The 21,818-nt window shown below is 37.2% G+C and overlaps 1 protein-coding gene across 2 annotated transcripts in view; it reads right to left on the bottom strand.

Annotated features, from left to right (window-relative positions):
• LOC136252219 (uncharacterized) overlaps positions 1–21,818 on the bottom strand; it is a 181,781-nt gene that overhangs the window by 149,480 nt on the left and 10,483 nt on the right. For both annotated transcript variants that reach the window (XM_066044617.1, XM_066044624.1), the window contains exons 2-5: positions 17,838–18,204; positions 7,059–7,117; positions 319–399; positions 143–268 (exon numbers count right to left, since the gene is read on the bottom strand). In XM_066044617.1, the coding sequence (XP_065900689.1) occupies positions 143–268; positions 319–399; positions 7,059–7,117; positions 17,838–18,159 (588 nt within the window). In that variant the 5' untranslated portion in view covers positions 18,160–18,204. The remainder of the gene's footprint in view (positions 1–142; positions 269–318; positions 400–7,058; positions 7,118–17,837; positions 18,205–21,818) is intronic.

Genomic DNA, 21,818 nt, shown 5'->3' with positions numbered 1-21,818 from the left:
TGGCTCTTTCCTATTCCATTCAAATGTTTCCGATTTCAAAGGTTCTTTAAACTACCAAGGTCACTGTATGCATCCTTGAAACAATAGTTTACACGTGCCATAAATCAAATAAAAACTGAACTATCACAACTGTGTTGCTCACCCCTGACATGTACTCCATGAATACATTTACTCTTGTTTTAGTTCTCCTTGTTCCATGATATACCACAATCCGATCATGCTGTAGATTTTTCAACATGTTGATTTCTTTCTCTAAGGACACAAGCTCCTATCAATAACAAGCTGAATAGCAAAACACCAGTACATATGTATTCACACCTTTTCATTTGAGTTAGGGTGAATTTCAATCACTTTAGCAGCTATTTCTTCTCCAGTGTCTTCACAGTAACACTGATACACCTTATAGATTTGAACAACAAGGTGATGCAATACAATAATTATTTTACTGTATTGCTCAAATGTAACTTTGTCTTGCAAGAGTGCAAATAATTTTAAAACTTGCTAATTACAGAGTGCAGCACTCTATTCGTTTGCAAGTATTCATTCAGTTTCATTTGAGATGAATACTTAGAACAAAACAGGTGATACACCTCTTAAACAGTGAGATATTTAATTGCTCGTAATCTCACAAGATGACATTGCATTTGAGCAGTACCGTATGTACATGTAGATCAATAGTAGTATTTTTCTCTTTAAAATATGTAACTGGATTTGGGAATACTTACATACCTGGGAAACTCAATTAAAATATGAAAGTTACAGTTTTCACATCACAAGCAGCTGTGAAGATACGTACAACAATCGAGGGAAGTTGTAAAAGAAAAATAATTATTATGAATTTTGAGTTCAACCAAGGATCATATGGTACAATAGTAACCGTATAGTAGGGACCACAAAGGAGTAGGCATGGCCCGCAAAATAATATCACCCAAAAAACAGCCTCAATTTCCCCTGGCGACGATGAGGCAGTATTGGTTAGGTAAAACTAAGCCCAAACAAGCTTTCAGAATGACCCAAAATGCTTTCAACAAGTTGCTACGGAATTTTAAAAATAATTTATTTAACGGAATTTTCTAGTGACTGACTGACTGATGCCTTCAGACAAGCGTAACTCAATAACGGCTAAGGCTACAGGCTTGATTTTTTCACTGTTCGACGTCACTTTGGCCCGACATGTGCCTTTTTACATACTGCAGTTTGTACAATGCATTCTTCATGGACTTACCAGTGTCCTCCTTTGTGTCCCATTCATCTTTGCTGACAGCAAAAAGGTCGATTTGGCGATAGCACGTGATGGCTTCCCTTCCGCGTAATGGAAATCGTCCGTATTTGTCATAGCAGCCATTTTGGTAGCAGAGGTGCTTTTCAAACAGTTCTTGATTCGTACTGCTGTATAACGAGGTTGAACATAGTCGACAACGAAGTGTAATGAATACTTCACTTTTCAGATGATAATTGATATAACTAGGGCGCACGACACCATTTCTTTCAGTATGCGTGGATTGCAGAGGTGCTTTCTTGATTCGAAATGCTGTATAACTGGTTGCACAAAGCTGACAACGAAGCGTAATGGATACTTCACTTTTCAGACAATAATTGGGGCACGCGGTTCCATTTCAGATGAAGTATACGTGAGTTTACCAGTTATAATAATTATTTACAAAAAAAGTTAACAAACAAGTACACAGAAAAATTTGGAATTTTCAACTAGAGTAGGGACCATAGCACATCGAGAAAAAGTACTGAAACAAGTTAGAGTAGTGCACAATATTAAATTACAGGAAAACAATAAGAAGTATTATATCCCTACAGGACCCTACTGTGCATTTCCATTATGGTATCTTGAGCACAGTAGGGATATAACACTCCTTATTGTTTTACTGTGATTTAATATCGTGCACTACTCCAACTTGTTTCAGTACTTTTTATCGATGTGCTATGGTCCCTACTCTAGTTGAAAATTCCAAATTTTTCTCTGTACTTATATAAATAAAACCTGCAGATTATACCAGTGGACATTAATACATAGAAGTCTATAACCATGATTGAATTAGGCATTAAAAGTCCACAGGCACATCTGCAGGAGTAGGTGACCTACCTTGCCTCAAGAATTTTTATCTACAATCCCTGATATACATACATATGATGCATACAGACTAACATACACATGCAGTTGTACAAGAAAATTAAATCTAATCAAAAAACAGTGAAGCTGTAAAGAAGGGTGCTGCCTCCAAAAAGCTTAGGTGAAAATAATTATATGAAATCAAAGGTGGCGGCCAAGAAATGGCTGTGATGGTAGGCTAATCATAAAAAAATTTACAACTACAATTCTGGTGAATTTGCATTGCCTCCTCCAAGTTTCAGTAGGATTTGGCACCAAATTCACCTGAAGTGTAGTTATATATTTTTTTGCTGTTAAACTACTATCAAAGCCATTTCTTGGCCACTACATTGAATTTCACATCATTTTTTACCCTGGCTGTTTTTGAGGTCACATCTTTTTTAAAGCTGAGCTAATTTTCAAGTTTAGTGGGTTGCTAATAAAAGCAGGGGACAGTTTTGAAAATATTTTGAATAATTTTCTTGTAATTCAAGGTATTGAGTATGGTGTACAACCATCAACAAATAGATTTACGGTATAAAGTTTGTGATTTGATCATTAAATATTTTAGGTGTCAAATGCACCCATATGGGTGATTTTCCAAAATTTGGTCACATATGTAGAACACTTCATATCAGCAATTACTTCACAGGTACCTGCCAGCAGTGAACAACTCTCTACACTTGTCAAAGAAGACAGAAGGTGTAGCAAACTCATTGACTACTGCAAAAATGGTTGGCCAAGTAAGTACAAGGTGCCCACAGACTTGATGGTTTACTAGAAATGTTGTGGTCAGTTTAGTCTTCACAATGCGCTCCTACTGTTTGGCAACAGAATAGTGATACGAAGCCACTTACATAAAGAGATTCTCACCAAAATTCACCAAGGTCATCAAAGGATCCAATGATGTTAACTTCAAATCACCAGCAGCCCAAAGTATCTCCAAAGCAATGGGTTGGTGGAGAGAATGGTGAAGACAGTAAAAGGGCTTTTGAACAACTCCACAGATCCTTATATGGTTCTACATAGTTACACGGCAACACCCCTACCATGGTGCAAACTTTCACCTGTCCTTATGGGGAGAAAAGTAAGAACAGACATACCTTAAGTTTCAGACCAGCTTAAACCTACTTGGCCTTATTTGACTACATTTCAAAAAAGAGACAGAGAGTACCAGCTACAACAGAAGAAACAGTACGAACAACGCATCCGACACTTCCTAAGTTCAGCTATAGACAGTCAACAACTATTCACTGAGCACTTGTTAGCAAACACAGCAGACTCCGCACTTGGTAGACAGAACCTCTGCAATGTCCCTTCCACAGACGCGAACCCAACTGCCACCCCTACACAGTCGTCTCCTACTGGACTTTCAAGCAAATTACAAGAATCGGTTCTCTAGTCTGGATTGCTCCTCTCTCTCACATACACACAGAGCTCCTGGGAGTCCTGCGATCCAATGAGATGCACACGCCTCTCTTCAACTGGCCTTGTACTGCAGCTGTCATGACGATACTTAGTCCCACGTCCAGTCTCCTTTACCAGGGGGAATCTCGCTATAGGGCTCTTAAGCTCTTGTCAGGTCTCCTGCACCTGGACAACGTCTCAATCGAACGACTACCCTAGTCGGTTCACCTCACACTGGGAACAGATCAGAAAAACATCTTTCTTCTTCTGGAATCACAACTCCACTGTCTTCTCTCACTTATCTGGTTCAAATCTCGGTAGGACCTCCACTGTAACAGGCTGGGGTGCCCCATTACAGGACAAGAACTGGACCACGCGGTTCTTTACTACTCTTCTTATTAACGCATACTACTCAACTCTATGCATGTGTACACATACACATTATATACATTATCCAGTTCACAACGCCATTACACATTGATAAAAATCACTGAAACCATTTGGAGTAGTCCATGATATTAAATCACAGTAAACAATAATAAGAAGTGTTATATCCCTACTGTGCATTTCCGTTATGGTATTTTGAGCATAGTAGGGATGTAACACTTCTTATTGTTTTAATATCATGGACTGCTCCAACTCATTCCAGTACTTTTTATTGATGTGCTATGATCCCTACTCTACTTAAAAATTCTAATATTTTGTGTATTTATTAGATAATGATTGTATAAAATATAGCAGATAAATCAGAAATTAAGTAGGTGACAGCCAAGATAGCAGTGGTTAAGGATGCAGGTGTTAGGTGTGGAGGTCCCTGGTTTGAACTCTGATGAGCTTCTTTGTTTTTTCCAGCATTTTTTGTATACCTTTTATACCCAGTAGTGACTGCTCTATTAGAATAACTTGATCCCACGATTTTACAGTTGTTTGGTTTTTGCTTTATTACTTTGTAGCTGTTATTCAAACTATCAAAAGGCACTGCTAAGATGATCAGCCTATCTACACAGGTTATTCCTATGCTTGGTTAACCTTGTAGCCATGACAGAAGTTTGATCCTTCTTTTTATGTGAATAAATGCTCATAATTCCTTGGATATTCACCAGATTCACAACAAACTTGGCATGAGAATCCAATGTTAGATGCTCTTCATTTGTGCCAAATATTGAGGCAATCAAGTTACACATTTGCATTTTATAGTAATTTTTGTAAAGTGTGCGAAAATAAATTGAAGCCTTGTATCCCTGTATGGCATATGAAAAAACAAAGAGATTAAAGCAAAACTTTGAATGCCCATATCTCACAAATGGCTGTTGCAAATTTAATCAATTTTGCTGTGTGGCACAGCTATAATGCAAAAATGGTGTGCTTTGAAGAAGAGGTCATGGAGCTATGCACTCATGAAATAAACTGTTTTCTTTCTTCCTGTCACTATTGTGTTCCGGTTTTCTTGGCTGCACAATACACTACCGTGTGTCTTTATATATGAAGATTACACAGTGAGATGGACTCAAATTTTGTGCATATACAATTACAGGGGTGGAGTTCAGTGGCGTAGCCAGGCCTTCATTGATGGGTGGGCATACTCACAGATTTCAGCCCATGCAATTAACTGCGAGTCGATCCTTAGTGGACCGTATACATTTGATTTAAAAACTGTTTCAAAAGTGCATAAATGTATCTAGCTAGCTAATAATACACTACACTGCTGTTCCTTATTTCACTAGTCTAATGCTACTGCATGAATGATATAGAAGCTAGAAATTTAAACTAACTTATTACACCTCTTGTCTTGGTCTCCTTTAACTCATCTGTACTAGTTCAGGTACACAACTCTTTGTACTCCAGCCTGACTCTTGAGACAACCATCGTACAACTTACTTCAGCCACCAATTGCAATTTTTCACTTCCAACCGACTTAACACCAAAGAATCTATTTTTCATCTATGTACCACTTTAGTTCGTTTTACCCCACCAACAAAAGGAATCTGTGCTGGTACACAATTCAGTATTCCAGATGTGAAAATGGACTGGAATCCTCCTTTCTCATGCTCCTCTCTTCCCTGCCTAAAATGTGGATTACATGATGATGTGCATTAACTAAAAAGCACCAAAATTAATTGGATCATGTGATGTAATTTGTGAACTTATATCAGTATGGACTGCTGATTTACAACAAAATTATTGAGCTGCAAAGGTATGCACTACTTGTCTCTTGTTTGTAACAGCAAAAGCAAGCAGGTGTCGCTCTCCTAGAGAAATCTGGGTTTCCCTTGGCTACGCAACTGGCAGAATTGATGAGAAGGTGTGCCCTACTTATGTTCTACTATCACAGAAAGTCTATAGCTATGCCACGCATGTGACTTACATGCACTGCATAGTATATATACATACAGCAATTGAATATGTGATTTGCTGAGAAAAGCTGGTCATCATTATTGAAAAATTGTATTGTTATAAAAATGTATTGAAATAAACTTGGTAAGAATACAGAAGATACATAAAATTTTTGCACATTTTAACTGTTTCAGTATGTACTGCAACAAAGCTCAAATTTAATTAATAAAATCTGTACACACCATCAGATTCTCCTGTTCAGTGGGAGTAAGATAATCTTTATTTCATATCTGTACAGCATACAGTACATAATTGACGGGAGCTTACTGTAGAAATAAAGTTTGCTGTCATCATTTAATTGTTGAAGTGACGTTCTTCTTTATCCACATGGAAACGTACAGTCAAAATACAATACCTTGATCATTGTGTTACTTAATGGTGAACAGACTAAGCCAAATTCTGTCTTTGCAGCTTCATTCGTGAGTTATTATTGCGCCTGTAACTTTATTTCTGTTCCTACTTTCTAGTGCTATAACTTGGGGAAGCACCCTCATGCAGGCCTAGCCTTTTGGTGCCACCCCTTCCTATTTGGATGAATTAGATAGTAAAAAAAATTTTAAAAAACCTCCAAGACTATTCATCACAAAAGGCTGAAAATTTTGCTGTCCACTCCTTTGCTACCATACATAGCAGAGAAGCAATAAAATGGAATCCGAGGAATGTGTGAAAATGGCTAATTTTTGCTCAGCAGGTCATGTAATTATTATACCGCACGCAAGGAAATTTTGACGTCAAAAAATTTAACGAATTTGATGAATCGGTTTAAAACGTCAAATTTAAATTCGTCAAATGTTTATAAGCACCCTTAAAAGTACAGGTTTTGCCTACAATTTCTTGATTTTCATCAACATTTTATTCATCAAATCTGCTGAAGTCTGAATTCGTCAAATTTTTCTAATGTCAAAATTTTCTTGCGTACGGTAGTTCAATAGCATGCAAGGTATTAAGTAAGTAAAAGTTGCTTATAATACTTTGTTAAAATGTGTCAGTGCAGGAATTTCAGTTTAACACACATTTTATGTAAACACTGAAAGTGTGTAACATACTAATGGACATGTACAGTATGATGGTAGGTACATATGTGTGCACTGTGGGAACACATATACATATAGTACATTAATATCACATAATTATTAGCACACATAATACATACTTTTCCAAAAGAACCAACTTCTAAAAGATTACCCCACTTCAAGTTTTTTGGAACATTATCTACATATGTACACACAAAAAAATATGACAAACTTATGCATAGAGAATGAACACATGAACTAGTTATGACATCAATAAAGTAACTACGTCATTAATTTACTTCTCACTGATGTTAAAGGGCAACTGCAGAGCAATGTTGACATTTACAATTTTGTTGATAAAGAGTTATATAACCATTCAGTATGCATAACAGCATTTTTAGAATTAAATTATGTGTTTACATTGAGATATAACCACTAAAGAGTGATAAAACGTCACTTCCTATAACACAACTGCAAGTTTAATTTAAATTCTTGATGTCATCTACGGTTCTGCGATTGATAAGTTAACATTAGCTATCAATGGAAAGTGTTACTGTCTACCAATGGAAGAGATTGGCAGAGATTGTTGAGAAGAACTTTAGCGTTGATTCTAATGATGAATCAGTACTGACTGGTTCTGCTAGTGATAGTAACGATGACTCCAGCAGTGAAGATCTTGATGAAGACCTTGTCTGGTTTGGAAATTTTCACTCACACTGATGTTTATCCCTATCTTTTCAAACCTGAGCTTTCGTCTAGTGAGACTCCAAGTGACATATTTATAGTTGAAGAGAGCCCTTCAGTTATCCAAGTGGGAAACACTGATTGATAAGTTCAGTCTACTTTTATTCAGTGAACTATAGGTAGCTACATACTACTCTTACTAAAAGTGCACATGTGGACATTGCCGCTCAATAACTACTGCACGTGAATCTATTTGTTGTAAAGAAATTAAAGAATTGGCTGCATTAATATTGCTACTTGGTGATCCGCCTCCTACTTGTATTCCACAGCATCCAGACATTCACAATGCTTGTTTATGTACTATAGTTCTAAATTTCATAGCCACCGGCATCATTATGAGAAGAGTGATGTGCCAAGTAATGAATATAGGTGAAGTAAAGCTACAGTTCAGCAGTTTTGAATGCAGTGTATATCCCACATATATGTTTTATTTGTAGAAAGTATTGTTATCTGGCTTATCATAAGGTAACATGGTGGGGGTGGAACTATGCACATTGGTAGGCACCGGCGTGTAGTTCTACCTTCCTGTGCAGTTGCTAGGATTAGAGATGAATTTCCCTCTGATGAATACACTGGTCACCAACATCCACCATCCACACCATAACATAGAATGGGTGTGCATATATACTTACATGCAGAAATGAAGCTTTTAACTCATGCACACATGTTTATAATTATCTTATTAATTGCTTATTATTATAATTATCATGAAAACAGTGGAATTGATCTTTATTAGAGTGTTTATACATGTTTATATCAAGACACACAATAGTGTGTCGTGTGGCCCAAGAAGCCGGCGCGTCACACTATGGGTATATTAACAAGAAGAAAGAAAATGTCATTTTCACATCTTTATATCTCGGTGATACCTTATCCGATTGGAACCTGCAGAGTTGCCTGCCAGCTAGAGCAGTCCATATTTCAAATTTGAGGAAATCGCCCATAGCATTTTCGAGTTATGAGCAGCCAAAATTTTGGGTTTTTTTCTTTACCTTTTTGCACACTTGCAAAAATTTCTATAAAACGCAAAAGCATACTCCGATCACCTTGAAATTTGGCACTCAGAAAGGCAGTCCAAAGGTGAATCCTAGTATCAAATGCGGTACAAATCCAATGAACGGTTAAGGATTTATGACCAATTATTTGTGTAAAACAAGATCGATTTGGTGTCATGCCTACAGTGTAAATTGTTTCATTAAATGAGTTGAAAATCGTTTTGTGGATAGATCAACCATTGTAGGAGTGCCTTTTGGTACTTTGAAAGAAATTGAAATAAAGATCATGGAGATATGACACCAAACCGAAGGTATGTCAAATTGCACAATCGAGACTCATAAATAAAAATACCAATAATTTTCACGTCTACCAGGCAAACTGCCTAGAGCAGTGAGCTGACCGTGTAGCTAATGCGAGATTAAGATACTCTAATAGAACAGTCACCCTAATAGAGCATTTAGCTTGTTCATGACTTACTCCATTAGAGATTTCTATTACTTTGCAAGTTATGCTATAGGGAGTTCAGCAGCAACCAGTTAGTATTGTAGACAGTTCAGCTACAAGCAAGTCACCCTGTAGAGAATTCAGCTACACATATATTGCTGTATAATTATTACAAGTCACACTGAAGAGAGTTCAGCTATCAACAAGTCATGCACCCTGTAGAGAGTTCAGCTACAAACAATTCACTCTGTAGAGAATTCTGCTACGAACACATCTTCATGCAGAGAGTTTAACAACCAAAATCTACCCTGTAAAGAGTTCAGCTTTACTAATTATAACAAGTTACTGTTTAGAGAGATCAGTTAGAAACAAGAGTAAGCTCAGCTATAAAACGTCATATTGTAATGAGTTCAGCTACAAACAAATCACTCTGCAGAGATTTCATCTACAAACAATTCACACTATAGAGAAATCAGCTAGAAGAAGCTACCTTGTAGAGGATTCAGCTGCGAATTGATCACCCTGTAGAGAGTTCAGCTAGAAACAAATCACTCTGTAGAGAGTTCAACTACAAAGAAACCATCATGTAGAGAGATCAGCTATAAACAAACTCACCCAGTAGAAAGTTCAGATACAAATAGATCACCCTGTAGATAGTTCAGCTAGAAACAAATCATCTTGTAGAGAGATCAGCTACAAATAAGTCATCCAGTAGAGAGATCAGTTAGAAGAAGTTACGTTGTAGAGGGTTCAGCTACAAAGAAACCGCCATGTAGAGAGTTCAGCTAGAAACAAATCACCTGTATAGAGTTCAGCTACAAACCAATCTCCTGTAGAGAGATCAGCTAGAAGAAGTTTTCTTGTAGAGAGTTCAGCTACAAACAAATCTCCCTGTAGAGAGATCAGCTAGAAGAAATTACCTTGTAGAGAGTTCAGCTACAAAGAAATCATCATGTGGAGAGTTCAGCTGCAAAGAAATCACCACTGCCCAAATTTCAAGGCAATAGCTCTTTCCAATCTGAAGTTATCAATTGTCAAAGTTGGCAAATTGGATGTGTGTGGAAGGCCCCTTTTCGCAAATCCGGTCCCATATGTATTATATATATAATTTGTACATTTACTGATAAAATATTTAAAGTACATCTACTTCATCTTTTCTTCTTCCTGTAGTAAAGAAAAAAAACATAGGTTAAAAAAGTCCCAAAGCTGGCCATAGGCCGGCTTTGGGGTATACAAATACAAAAAGAAATGAAATCTAATCCAAAACAGCCAAGCTGTAAAAAAAGTGTGCGGCCCTTGAAAAGGCTATGGTGAAAAAAGATGTGAAATCCAAGGTGGCGGCCAAGAAATGGCTGTGATGGTAGGTTAATGGTAAAAATTTTAATAACGACAATTCAGGTGAATTTTTGTGCCGCTTCACAAAATTTACCTGAATTGTCATTATTAAAATTTTTACCATTAACCTACCATCACAGCCATTTCTTGGCCGCCACCTTGGATTTCACATCTTTTTTCACCATAGCCTTTTCAAGGGCCGCACACTTTTTTTACAGCTTGGCTGTTTTGGATTAGATATTGATATTTGTGGAAAGTTTTATAAAGTGCACGATTCAATCATATAACTATACTATATACGTAGTTCTATAGCAGACAATCAAATGATACCTCTCATATAGTGTGCACAAAATGAACAAGTGAATTTATTAGTGAGCAAATACACAGCAACATGTAAATATACAAATATACATGCAGGCCATTGATAATGAAAATTGGTGAGTAAATCGGTAAACTATTGAACCTCAAACCTTTTGTGCTTTGAAAGAAATCGAGTTAAAAACCAGGAAGATACAATGAAAAAACCAACAGTGTGTAACAATTATGCAATCGAGATTAGCTAATAAAAAACGACTGCTTGCCACGCCTACCAGATAAACAGCTTTGGATAATGATTTGAAAGTCGCTGTATAGATGGAGTAATCATCTTAGTAAGGCTCTTCAATGGTGTAGAAGAATCAGACTTAAAGCCATGGAGTTATAAAACGAAATCCAACTTGGTGCAGCAAGTGCGAATCAAGATACTCTAATAGAGCAGTCATCCTAATAAAGCAGTCACCCTGAAGAGAATTCAAGAGATCAACTAGAAACAAGTAACCTGTATAGAGATCAGCTACAAACAAGTCAACCTGTAAAGAGATCAGCTACAAACAATTCAACCTGTAGAGAGATCAGCTAGAAGAAGTTACCTTGTAGTGAGTTCATGCAACTATGGAAAGAGATAGTTCAGCTAGAAGAAATCACCTTGTATATTATAGAGTTCAGCTACAAAGAAACCACCATGTAGAGAGTTCAGCTACAAACAAATCTCCCTGTAGAGAGATCGGCTAGAAGAAGTCACCTTGTAGAGAGTTCAGTTACAAAGAAACACCATGTAGAGAGTTCAGCTACAAACTAGTGACCTTGTAGAGACATCACGCAGCTAGAAGAAGTTACCTTGTAGAGAGTTCAGCTAAAAAGAAACCTTCATGTAGAGAGTTCAGCTACAAACAAATCTCCCTGTAGAGACATCAGCTAGAAGAAGTTTTCTTGTAGAGAGTTCAGCTACAAACAAATCACCCTGTAGAAAGATCAATAGAAGAAGTTACCTTGCAGAGAATTCAGCTACAAAGAAACCATCATACAGAGGGTTCAGCTGCAAACAAATCACCTGTAGAGTGTTCAGCTACAAAGCAACCACCATGTAGAGAGTTCAGCTGCAAACAAATCACCTGTAGAGAGTTCAGCTACAAACAAATCTCCCTGTAGAGAGATCGGCTAGAAGAAGTCACCTTGTAGAGAGTTCAGTTACAAAGAAACACCATGTAGAGAGTTCAGCTACAAACTAGTGACCTTGTAGAGACATTACACAGCTAGAAGAAGTTACCTTGTAGAGAGTTCAGCTAAAAAGAAACCATCATGTAGAGAGTTCAGCTACAAACAAATCACCCTGTAGAAAGATCGGCTAGAAGAAGTCACCTTGTAGAGAGTTCAGTTACAAAGAAACACGAGGAATTTGAGGTCACCAATGGTTGCCATCAAAGGTGTGCAGTGGCCCCTACTTTGTTCAATTTATATGCATGTGTTGTTGCTGCAAGGCAGTCAGAGGTCAAGAAAATTGATGATGTAAGCACACTATACTGTATAAGCAGGACAATCATTTGTTTTGTAGGTCTACTAGGAATGCCAGTGAAACATTGCTGCAGTAAAGGGAATTTGCTGATGATACTGTGCTGTTGGCATGCTCAAGGGCTACTTTGTGTAGTGCTATTAGGGTATATATGGAGGTGGCAAGTTCTTTGGTGCTGAAAAGTGTCCTCTTGTTGTGTTTGATGGCCTCATTGACCTGATTGACAGTTTCCCATACTTGATCACAAGTAATGGAAGAATTATTGGTGGGTTTGAGAATAGATTAGCTAGTACCTCTAAGGCTTTTGGAGTGCTACACAAGCTGAGCTTATTCTCATCTGTCTGTTGATACCAAGTGACTAGTGTATATAGGTCATGTGTGTTGTCAGTCTTGCTGTATAGCCCAAAAGATACCTGCTGCAGTCCCATTCTTGGGTTGTTGCAGTACCATCACTACTATGTAGGTTATGTTGCATGTCTTTAATGCAATTCCATACTTTCTACCCCTAAATTGGTCATGCTTAATTTCCACTGTGTATTCCTTAAACCAACACCCTCACTCCTTGTCTTAATTGCGTTCCTTCTCGCTACCTTAAACCTGATCAGGTCTTCTGGTTAACCAGTTTCCAGCCTCTTAGAGTAGGTCCTATTCCTGCTGTTCAACAATGGCTGCAATCTACGTGCCCTGAGAGTCTGCAGACCAGTCAGGTTAATGATGAGATGATGTTCCCAATGTATCTTCAGCTGCAGATGTTAACGCAGTACTCACTGCCTGCCACTTCTCTTCCACTGCTTCATCTTCTGGCTACAATTCACTTGTCTGTTGTAGTTATATAGTGGTCAACAACTGTTCAACCATTAACACTATGTCCACTAGAAGGTCTGAGTTTTCTTATGTACATCAAATGCTTTCTCTTTAAATCTGACTTCTTAAGACCTGGCCCCCAATTTCAACTTTGTATACATGAGGTGATGATTAGTGTTATACATATTAAGCCTATTCACTCTCACATCCAAGCAAAATTTCCTGTCCCTTTGACTCATTGCAACGAAATCTATGCAACTCCACTGCTTAGACTTACATACATAGGGTGCTGCCAAGTCTGCCTATAAATGTTTTCAAACCTTGTACATATTGCACTCACTGTAGCTGATGATATATGCTGTTCCCACTGCTGTTAGTTATACCCAACACTGTCTTCTGATGGAAACTGCCCAACTTCCTCAGCTTCCCACACAGTGGTGTCGAAGATGTTGAAGGTTGCGAAAATAAATTCTCAGACTTTATTGGTGTGGTTTGGATAGAAAGGCAAGTGGCATACTGTGACAGGATTGGCAGGATACTACTGTTGTTTCTGGGCAACTTACATTTTTGTGACAACTTAAGGGGGATAGATGTTGTTTGGAAACTGTTAGGCAGGATTGCAAAAACCATTTGCAGAAATTGGCGGGAGGGTGTTGGCTGAGTCACAGCATGGTTATAAGGGGATGCAGCTATACAGTTTTGGTTTTTATGGTTAGGCAACTAGCTGAAAAGGCAATTGAACATGATATGATACGGTATTTTTTTGTGGACCTTCATAAGGCCTATGGCACTGTCCTATGAGAAAGATTGTGGATATTCTTGCTGAAATGGGGTTACCAAAGGAAGCTTGTGAAGTCCTTTCATGATGGTACAAAGGCCAGAGTGCTGGTTGGTGAGGTGCTGTTATATGTAGAGAGTTCAGCTACAAACTAGTGACCTTGTAGAGACATCACGCAGCTAGAAGAAGTTACCTTGTAGAGAGTTCAGCTAAAAAGAAACCATCATGTAGAGAGTTCAGCTACAGAAAAATCTCCCTGTAGAGACATCAGCTAGAAGAAGTTTTCTTGTAGAGAGTTCAGCTACAAACAAATCACCCTGTAGAAAGATCAATAGAAGAAGTTACCTTGTAGAGAATTCAGCTACAAAGAAGCCATCATGTAGAGATTTCAGCTACAAACAAATCTCCCTGTAGAGAGATCAGCTAGAAGAAGTTACCTTGTAGAGAGTTCAGCTACAAAGAAACCATCATGTATGAGAGTTCAGCTGCAAACAAATCACCTGTAGAGAGTTCAGCTACAAACAAATCTCCCTGTAGAGAGATCAGCTAGAAGAAGTTTTCTTGTAGAGAGTTCAGCTACAAACAAATCACCCTGTAGAAAGATCAATAGAAGAAGTTACCTTGCAGAGAATTCAGCTACAAAGAAACCATCATACAGAGGGTTCAGCTGCCAACAAATCACCTGTAGAATGTTCAGCTACAAAGAAACCATCATGTAGAGAGTTCAGCTGCAAACAAATCACCTGTAGAGAGTTCAGCTACAAACAAATCTCCCCGTAGAGATATCAGCTAGAAGAAGTTTTCTTGTAGAGAGTTCAGCTACAAACAAATCACCCTGTAGAAAGATCAATAGAAGAAGTTACCTTGCAGAGAATTCAGCTACAAAGAAACCATCATGTAAAGAGTTCAGCTGCAAACAAATCACCTGTAGAGAGTTCAGCTACAAACAAATCTACCTGTAGAGAGATCAGCTAGAAGAAGTTACCTTGTAGAGAGTTCAGCTAAAAAGAAACCATCATGTAGAGGGTTCAGCTGCAAACAAATCACCTGTAGAGTGTTCAGCTACAAAGAAATCTCCCTGTAGAGAGATCAGCTAGAAGAAGTTACCTTGTAGATCATTCAGCTACAAACAATTCACCCTGTAGAGAGAGAGCAGCTAGAAGAAGTCACCTTGTAGAGTGTTCAGTTACAAAGAAACCATCATGGAGAGTTCTGTAATAAATATATGTATTATATATATATATATATATATATTTGTACATTTACTAATATAATCAGAAATATTTAAAGTACATCTGCTTCATCTTTTCTTCTTCCTGTGGTAAAGAAAAAAAGATAGGTTAAAAAAGTCCCAAAGCCGGCCTATTTTGAGGTATACAATACAAAAGGAAATGAAATCTAATCCAAAACAGCCAAGCTGTAAAAAAAGAGTGCGGCCCTCAAAAAGGCTATGGTGAAAAAACATGTGAAATCCAAGGTGGTGGCCAAGAAATGGCTGTGATGGTAGGTTAATGGTAAAAATTTTAATAACGACAATTTAGGTGAATTTTGCGCCAATACCAAGCGGCACAAAAATTCACCTAAATTGTTGCTATTAAAATTTTTACCATTAACTTACCATCACAGCCATTTCTTGGCCGCCACCTTGGATTTCACATCTTTTTTTAACCATAACCTTTTTGAGGGCCGCACTGTTTATTTACAGCTTGGCTGTTTTTGATTAGACAATCATATAACTGGTGAGCCCACACAAGAGAACAATGGGTTATCATCATGTATTAACTCCACCAGGCAAAACCAGACCTAAGTTTTGATATGCATGCAAAACTGTACACATTTGCCTTGTAAGTATGTATGCCTCACCTTGCTGCTGTATATAAATGTTATCACAGTGAAATGCCATCTCTCCCAATACAACTGTGTACAAATTCCTCACACTATCTGCCACCATTTTTATGTTGTGACGGCAAGGTCCATTTAAGGTTAATAAGGAAAAATTAAGAATTTCAAGTTTGATTAAGGATCATAGAAAAAAGTAGGGAATGCTACACCTACAGATATACTGGTGGACATTTAATCCCTAATTCAATCTAGCTATATACCCGTAACTGAATTAGGGATTAAATATCCACTGTTATATCTGTAGGTGACCTCCCTTGTTTCACTACTTTTTATTGCTATGATCCCTAATCAGACTGAAAATTCTTTCTTTTTTTCTTTCTACTTGTTTGTTTACCTTTTTAATGACACAATTATGACCACACAAAAAGGATGAATGACGCTAGTCCCCAAGCATGCCATTAAATTAATTTTGCATCTGAACGCACACCCCAACTATCAGTTATTACTGAAAGCAAAGTGCCACTATGCTGTTTGCAGCTATGTTCAGTCTGTTACACAGCAGTACAACAAAGAACACAATGTGAAAGATCTATACAATCAATCTAGCTTCAACAGAAACTTGGACAATTCCCATTACATAAGGAAGCAATCATGCTATGCTACTGCAAATTGACACCTTTCGCTGTCAGTAAAGATAGATAAATGGATGGGACACAAAAGAGGACACAGGTAAGTTCATGAAACATGCATTGCACGTACTGTGTAACAGCAGTATGCCAAAAGGCACCAGTTGGGCTGAAGCTATGTTGAACAGTGAAAAAACCAAGCCCATAGCCTTATAGCTGTACTTTGCAGACACTTTTAGGCTTGCTTATACCTTACCAGCATCATGAAGGCATTGTGAGGCTGTTTTTTGGGGTAATATTATTGACCAAAAAGCTCAAACCTTCATGATCCCTAATATTGTACTGTATGATTAATAGCTTATTATATTTCATGTTCCCTACTACTTTTCCTTGTACTTGTTTGTTTACATGTTTTGTAAATGATCATTTAACTGGTGAACCCTCACAAGAGAACAATGGGATTGACATAATAATGAGATATTGTGATTAACAGATTAGGTAATTGATCAAATCTAAATGCATTCTTTAGTGAACAAATCCCATCATAGCACACAATCAGAGGAGGGTCAACATGTTCATGTGAGCTATAAAATTTGTACAGAAAACCTATTTCGAGAGGACAAAACAGATTTAAAGTTTTCAGGGAGCCTACAATCATACAGTTTAGACATAGCTAATAGCGACTGAAATTAAAGTTGCACAATTAACACAAAATCTTTTTGATTCTGTTGGAACTGCTATGTGAAGACTACCAAGACTCCAACCAGAAACTAGTGTATGCTAATATGTTTCAACAAACCTTATCCACATTGATGTGATAATTGACAAAAAGGCCTTGTTAGTGTGGGGACTTCATCATGTATTCACCCATAGTAACCAAAGTGAGCTTCATTTTTGGCTTTCACGGCATGGATCCATTCGATAATGAAGGTAAGAGGCTAGTTATTGTGAAGTGGTACTAAGTTGCGCAGACCTAAGTTTTGATATGCATGCAAAACTGTGCGCATTTGCCTTGTAAGTATGTATGCCTCACCTTGCCCCTTGCTGCTGTATATAAATGTTATCACAGTGAAACACTATCTCTCCCTACAACTGTGTACAAAGTCCTCACACCATCTGCCACCATTTTTATGTTGTGATATCAATGCGCATAAGGTCCATTCAAGGTTAACTTATGGTTTGATGCTGTGACTGTACTATACTATTGTACATGTAAGGAGGTCTATCTGTAACCATTATAGTACCCTAATTAAAGCACATAACCCACAAGATTCAGTCTACCAAGCCAGGTACTGTATAGGCCTTATACTGGGTTAAAGGCAGTATCTGAAATTTGTGGAAAAATGTCAAGACTGCACATAAGAAGAAATACAGCATACTACAATCACTTATATATAATTACTGAATAACTACAATATCATCTGACCATCTTTAAAGGGCCTTTTCCTTACCACAGCAAACTTTCTAACTTACTGTACCTTGTTAAAATACTGACTAAAAATACATAGCAAATATTTCTTACTTTGCAGCATTTCTTCTCCTAACTCTTTGTAAATATCCTTCACTAAATTGTCACACTTTCCAGTCTCTCTCATTGCATCAAGAAGGGCTAGAAATGGTCTGTCTTCTCCAGCGCTAAGGTGGTGCATAATGTGATTATCCAAAAGATGTTCAGCTCGTTTGACATCACTTTTTTCCGACATGATGATTTGCTTGTCACTTAAATTGATCACTCGTTTAGTAAGCAATTTCCGGAGCACCTCTTCCACTGGAATTGTATTAACTAATTGCTCATAATTGCCAATGACTACTCCATAAGCTTTAGGCTCTGGCTCAGTAGCCATCGTGAACAATGACACTTATATTACTCTTGAAATTTGTTCACATGCCTGCAGGGAGATAAAAGAGTTTGTTAGTATTTTAATGAATACATTTGAATAATATAGCTGGCTACATCTGACTTGCTTTGAGTTATTAATTAAGCATTGGAGGGCATTAGAAAGAAGAGCTTGTATGAGGTTTTTACTACAAGTCTAAGTGAAAGTATAAATGACAAATATAAAGAAGGGGTGAAAAAGTCTGACCATAAATAGACTTATGCAATGGGGAGCACGATAACGTATACAATTAGAATCTATCCATAATGTTAATTGTTAGAAAAATCACACAGTGGTACAGGTGTTTCAACTATCTCATATTTCAGCTAACATAGATGAGAGAGCGACTCAGTAACAAAACAGGAGTTCTGTGAAATGTTTATTTATGTAATAATCAGGGACAATTATATTTTTTTCAAACCCCAGTGAAAATTCCAGGCAACCTAAAGCATTACCTGACATTGATATGCTACTGTTTTACACAATTTGTTGGAAATCCTTATGATACATTGATGAATATAAAGTGACTCGATCTATAATAATACAATCATTGTTGTCTAATTGATTGACAATGCTTCACTATAATACTCTCTAACTTCCTTCTATTTTGATCTGACATTTTGTCGGGCAGGTTCCAGTATGGTCAGCCATGCATGATATTTGCCTGACAAATGGCCTATGTCAGGCAGTAATAATTAACTCTAGTAACAATCGTACAGCACATCACAAACAGTGGTTTTTGTGTATGTTACTTTGTACCATCATCGATTATCAGCCCGTAGTGTTGGATTATTTCTCAGTGCGTAGCTATTATGAATGATGTGCTTCATTTGAGAGTGTGTTATTAGCCATGAGGCTGTACAAGAAAGCCTGATGTAGCGACGGCCTATTAACACCACTGACAAACTTGAAACACAAAATTGTTACTGATTTTAAAAAATTGAAACACTACAGTGCACCAAGCCATTAACCTCCAAAACGAAACAATTTTTTGTAAAATTCATAGCTCGCTAATTACTACTGCCATTTACCTGAAATTTTAAACAGATATTAATTTACTCATACTCTTCACAAAAATTGAAATTTATGGTTATACAAGTACATCCTCTATAGTAGTAAACTCCATCTTTGTTAGATGTAAATTTACATTAAAATGCATCAAGTCGGTCAATCTATAGGGTATCTCATGCATACTTCATATTTTGGTTTATTTCAGGTAAAGAATAAAGTTACATAGCCGTTTGTACAAATTACATTTTCATGCCCGTTAAAGCCATATTTGTGTTATTTTAAAAAACGCATGAACTCCTACATACACTCAACTAAACTTATTACATAACTTCCTGATGTTATGCTTAATAGAATTACATAGAGTTATTTAGTTCAAGTGTAGCATAATGTAATGGCAGGCCCATTTGGCTGCATCAGTCATTAACGTCAACCATTCTATGAGATTTGTATTGTTTCTTGTATTAGTTGATCAGCTTTTCTAGCTCAGACTCTGCAGTTAATCCCTCCAGATAGCCAAACATATAATTCCTGGCTTTACAAAAGAAGTTAACAATATTTTCATTTGTTACTGAGTCTAAGGCCAGTGGAATATTATTTTGAAGGCGAGGAAAAGTATAGTTTGTATACGCTTTAGTATATAACTTAGATTGTCCCCAACATCTCTCTATGGGATTTAATTCACAGTGAAACTTTGGCAACATTATGCAGGCATGCCCTAGATCATTAAAGAAGTGCTCTAATTTGGTCTTTTCTTCTTTAAAATCAATTGGTTAAAACATAGTGATGTATATGCAAGTGTCAGATTAAGGTGATTCTTTTTTAAAAAGATTCGCCTGGATCTACTGAACACATTTTTCAATTGTTGCTATGTTATAAAGTGATGTGCTATTAACATATGATCGCTTAAAAATTTGGAAGTTTATGGCTTGGCGCACTGTATCCACATTCATTACCATATTAATTTCTTCATCCTTAAGAACTTCCCTGCTCTGGTACAGCTGATAATCGATGTTAGTACAAAGTAACATGCCCAAAAACCACTGTTTGTGATGTGCTGTAGGGTTGTTACAATACCGTATTATAAACAAACATTTCACAGGACTCCTGTCTTGTTATTGAGTCGCTCTCTCATCTATGTTAGCTGAAATGTGAGACCGTTGCCATTCTGTGCACTTTCTAACAATTAAAATTGCAGATAGATCCTAAGTGCATACAGAATTTGGGAAGAAACTCAGACAAGTGAAACACCTGTGCCACTCCATTGCCATTTTCTATCAATTAATATTGCAGATAGATGCTGAGTGTATATGGAAAATTATCAAGCATAAGATTGCATAAAATTATCATGCAAAATTATCATGCATTAGATTGCATAAAAGACTACATACTATCGCACAGCTACTCATACATTGATAATAAGCAATTATTGATCCTGAATCCTAGTATTCTGGAAGGGATGTTATAAATTGTATACAGTATGTTAGAGTTGAAGCACTGCCTTGCGCGTGTATGGAAAATACAGTACTAGGGGGTGTGTCGAGAGGCTAATACAGCATGAGACGAAGCCGAGTGCTGTATTTACCTCGACACACCCTCGAGTACTATATTTTTCGTACACACAAGCAAGGCGGTGCTTTAAGTGTTATATTGTACCTTTGTGGTCATGTCTGGCTCGGAGCAATTTTCTCTAGTACTCAAACTGCTGTGATTTTCAGTGATAAGGATATCAGTAAGTGTTCATATAATCTTTTTCTAGTCGTAGAACGAACTAATAGGATTATTTTGGCTAGTTTTATAATTTTTATAATGTCACGCAAGTGATCAATCGTGCTGTCTTAGTGGAGCCATGTTTTAAAGCTTCGTGATCAGACTATCAGTAAGTGTTTATACAATCTATTCCTAGCCGTAGAACGAACTCATAGGATTAGTTTGGTTGGTTTTGGCGATTTACAGTGTGTTGTTTACGCAACATTCCTTAAATAAATTCTCTTCATAACTGTACTGTATTTGCGCAAGTGTGCTGTATTTGCCCAATTAGCTGCACAACTGTACTGTATGACTCATACAGTACAGTTATGAAGTTGATTACTACTGTATGGGCAATACGATACGTGGCATCGCTTTGATCCTGTCATGCAAAGTACAATATGCATAGGTTCAGTCTGCTAAAATCAGTATACATGTATGTTTCATTACTGAGTCATGTAAAAATCCACTTATCTAAACTTGAACTGACACATGTAAACACTCTGGATAGCACATCATAGCATTTGCATTCTAATATAATAATAATAATAATACTGCCACCCTTGAAGAGTGGTCACCCTTAAACACTATTTGCACTAGTGCTGAATCGTTTACATACAGAAGAATTGTTTCAAGGAGACGTTGGCTTCTTTTTGGGGGTCTCACCAATGATATCAGCAGAAACACCCAGGAAACTGCTATCTTTATTGTCATTAATGCTTCTTGTGTGGTAGAGAAAAAATGTAAATAATAAAAAGTTTAATTTAAATACTGTAGTAACTAGTGGTAACTATTATGATATGTGTTTAGAGGTAAGATGATGAGAAAGAAGATGGCAGACGGAACTCTGTGACTTTGTTCAGAATTCC

Source organism: Dysidea avara, chromosome 1, assembly GCF_963678975.1.
Source record: "Dysidea avara chromosome 1, odDysAvar1.4, whole genome shotgun sequence".
Lineage (NCBI taxonomy): Eukaryota > Metazoa > Porifera > Demospongiae > Dictyoceratida > Dysideidae > Dysidea > Dysidea avara.
This window is presented reverse-complemented; position numbering and strand designations above follow the sequence as displayed.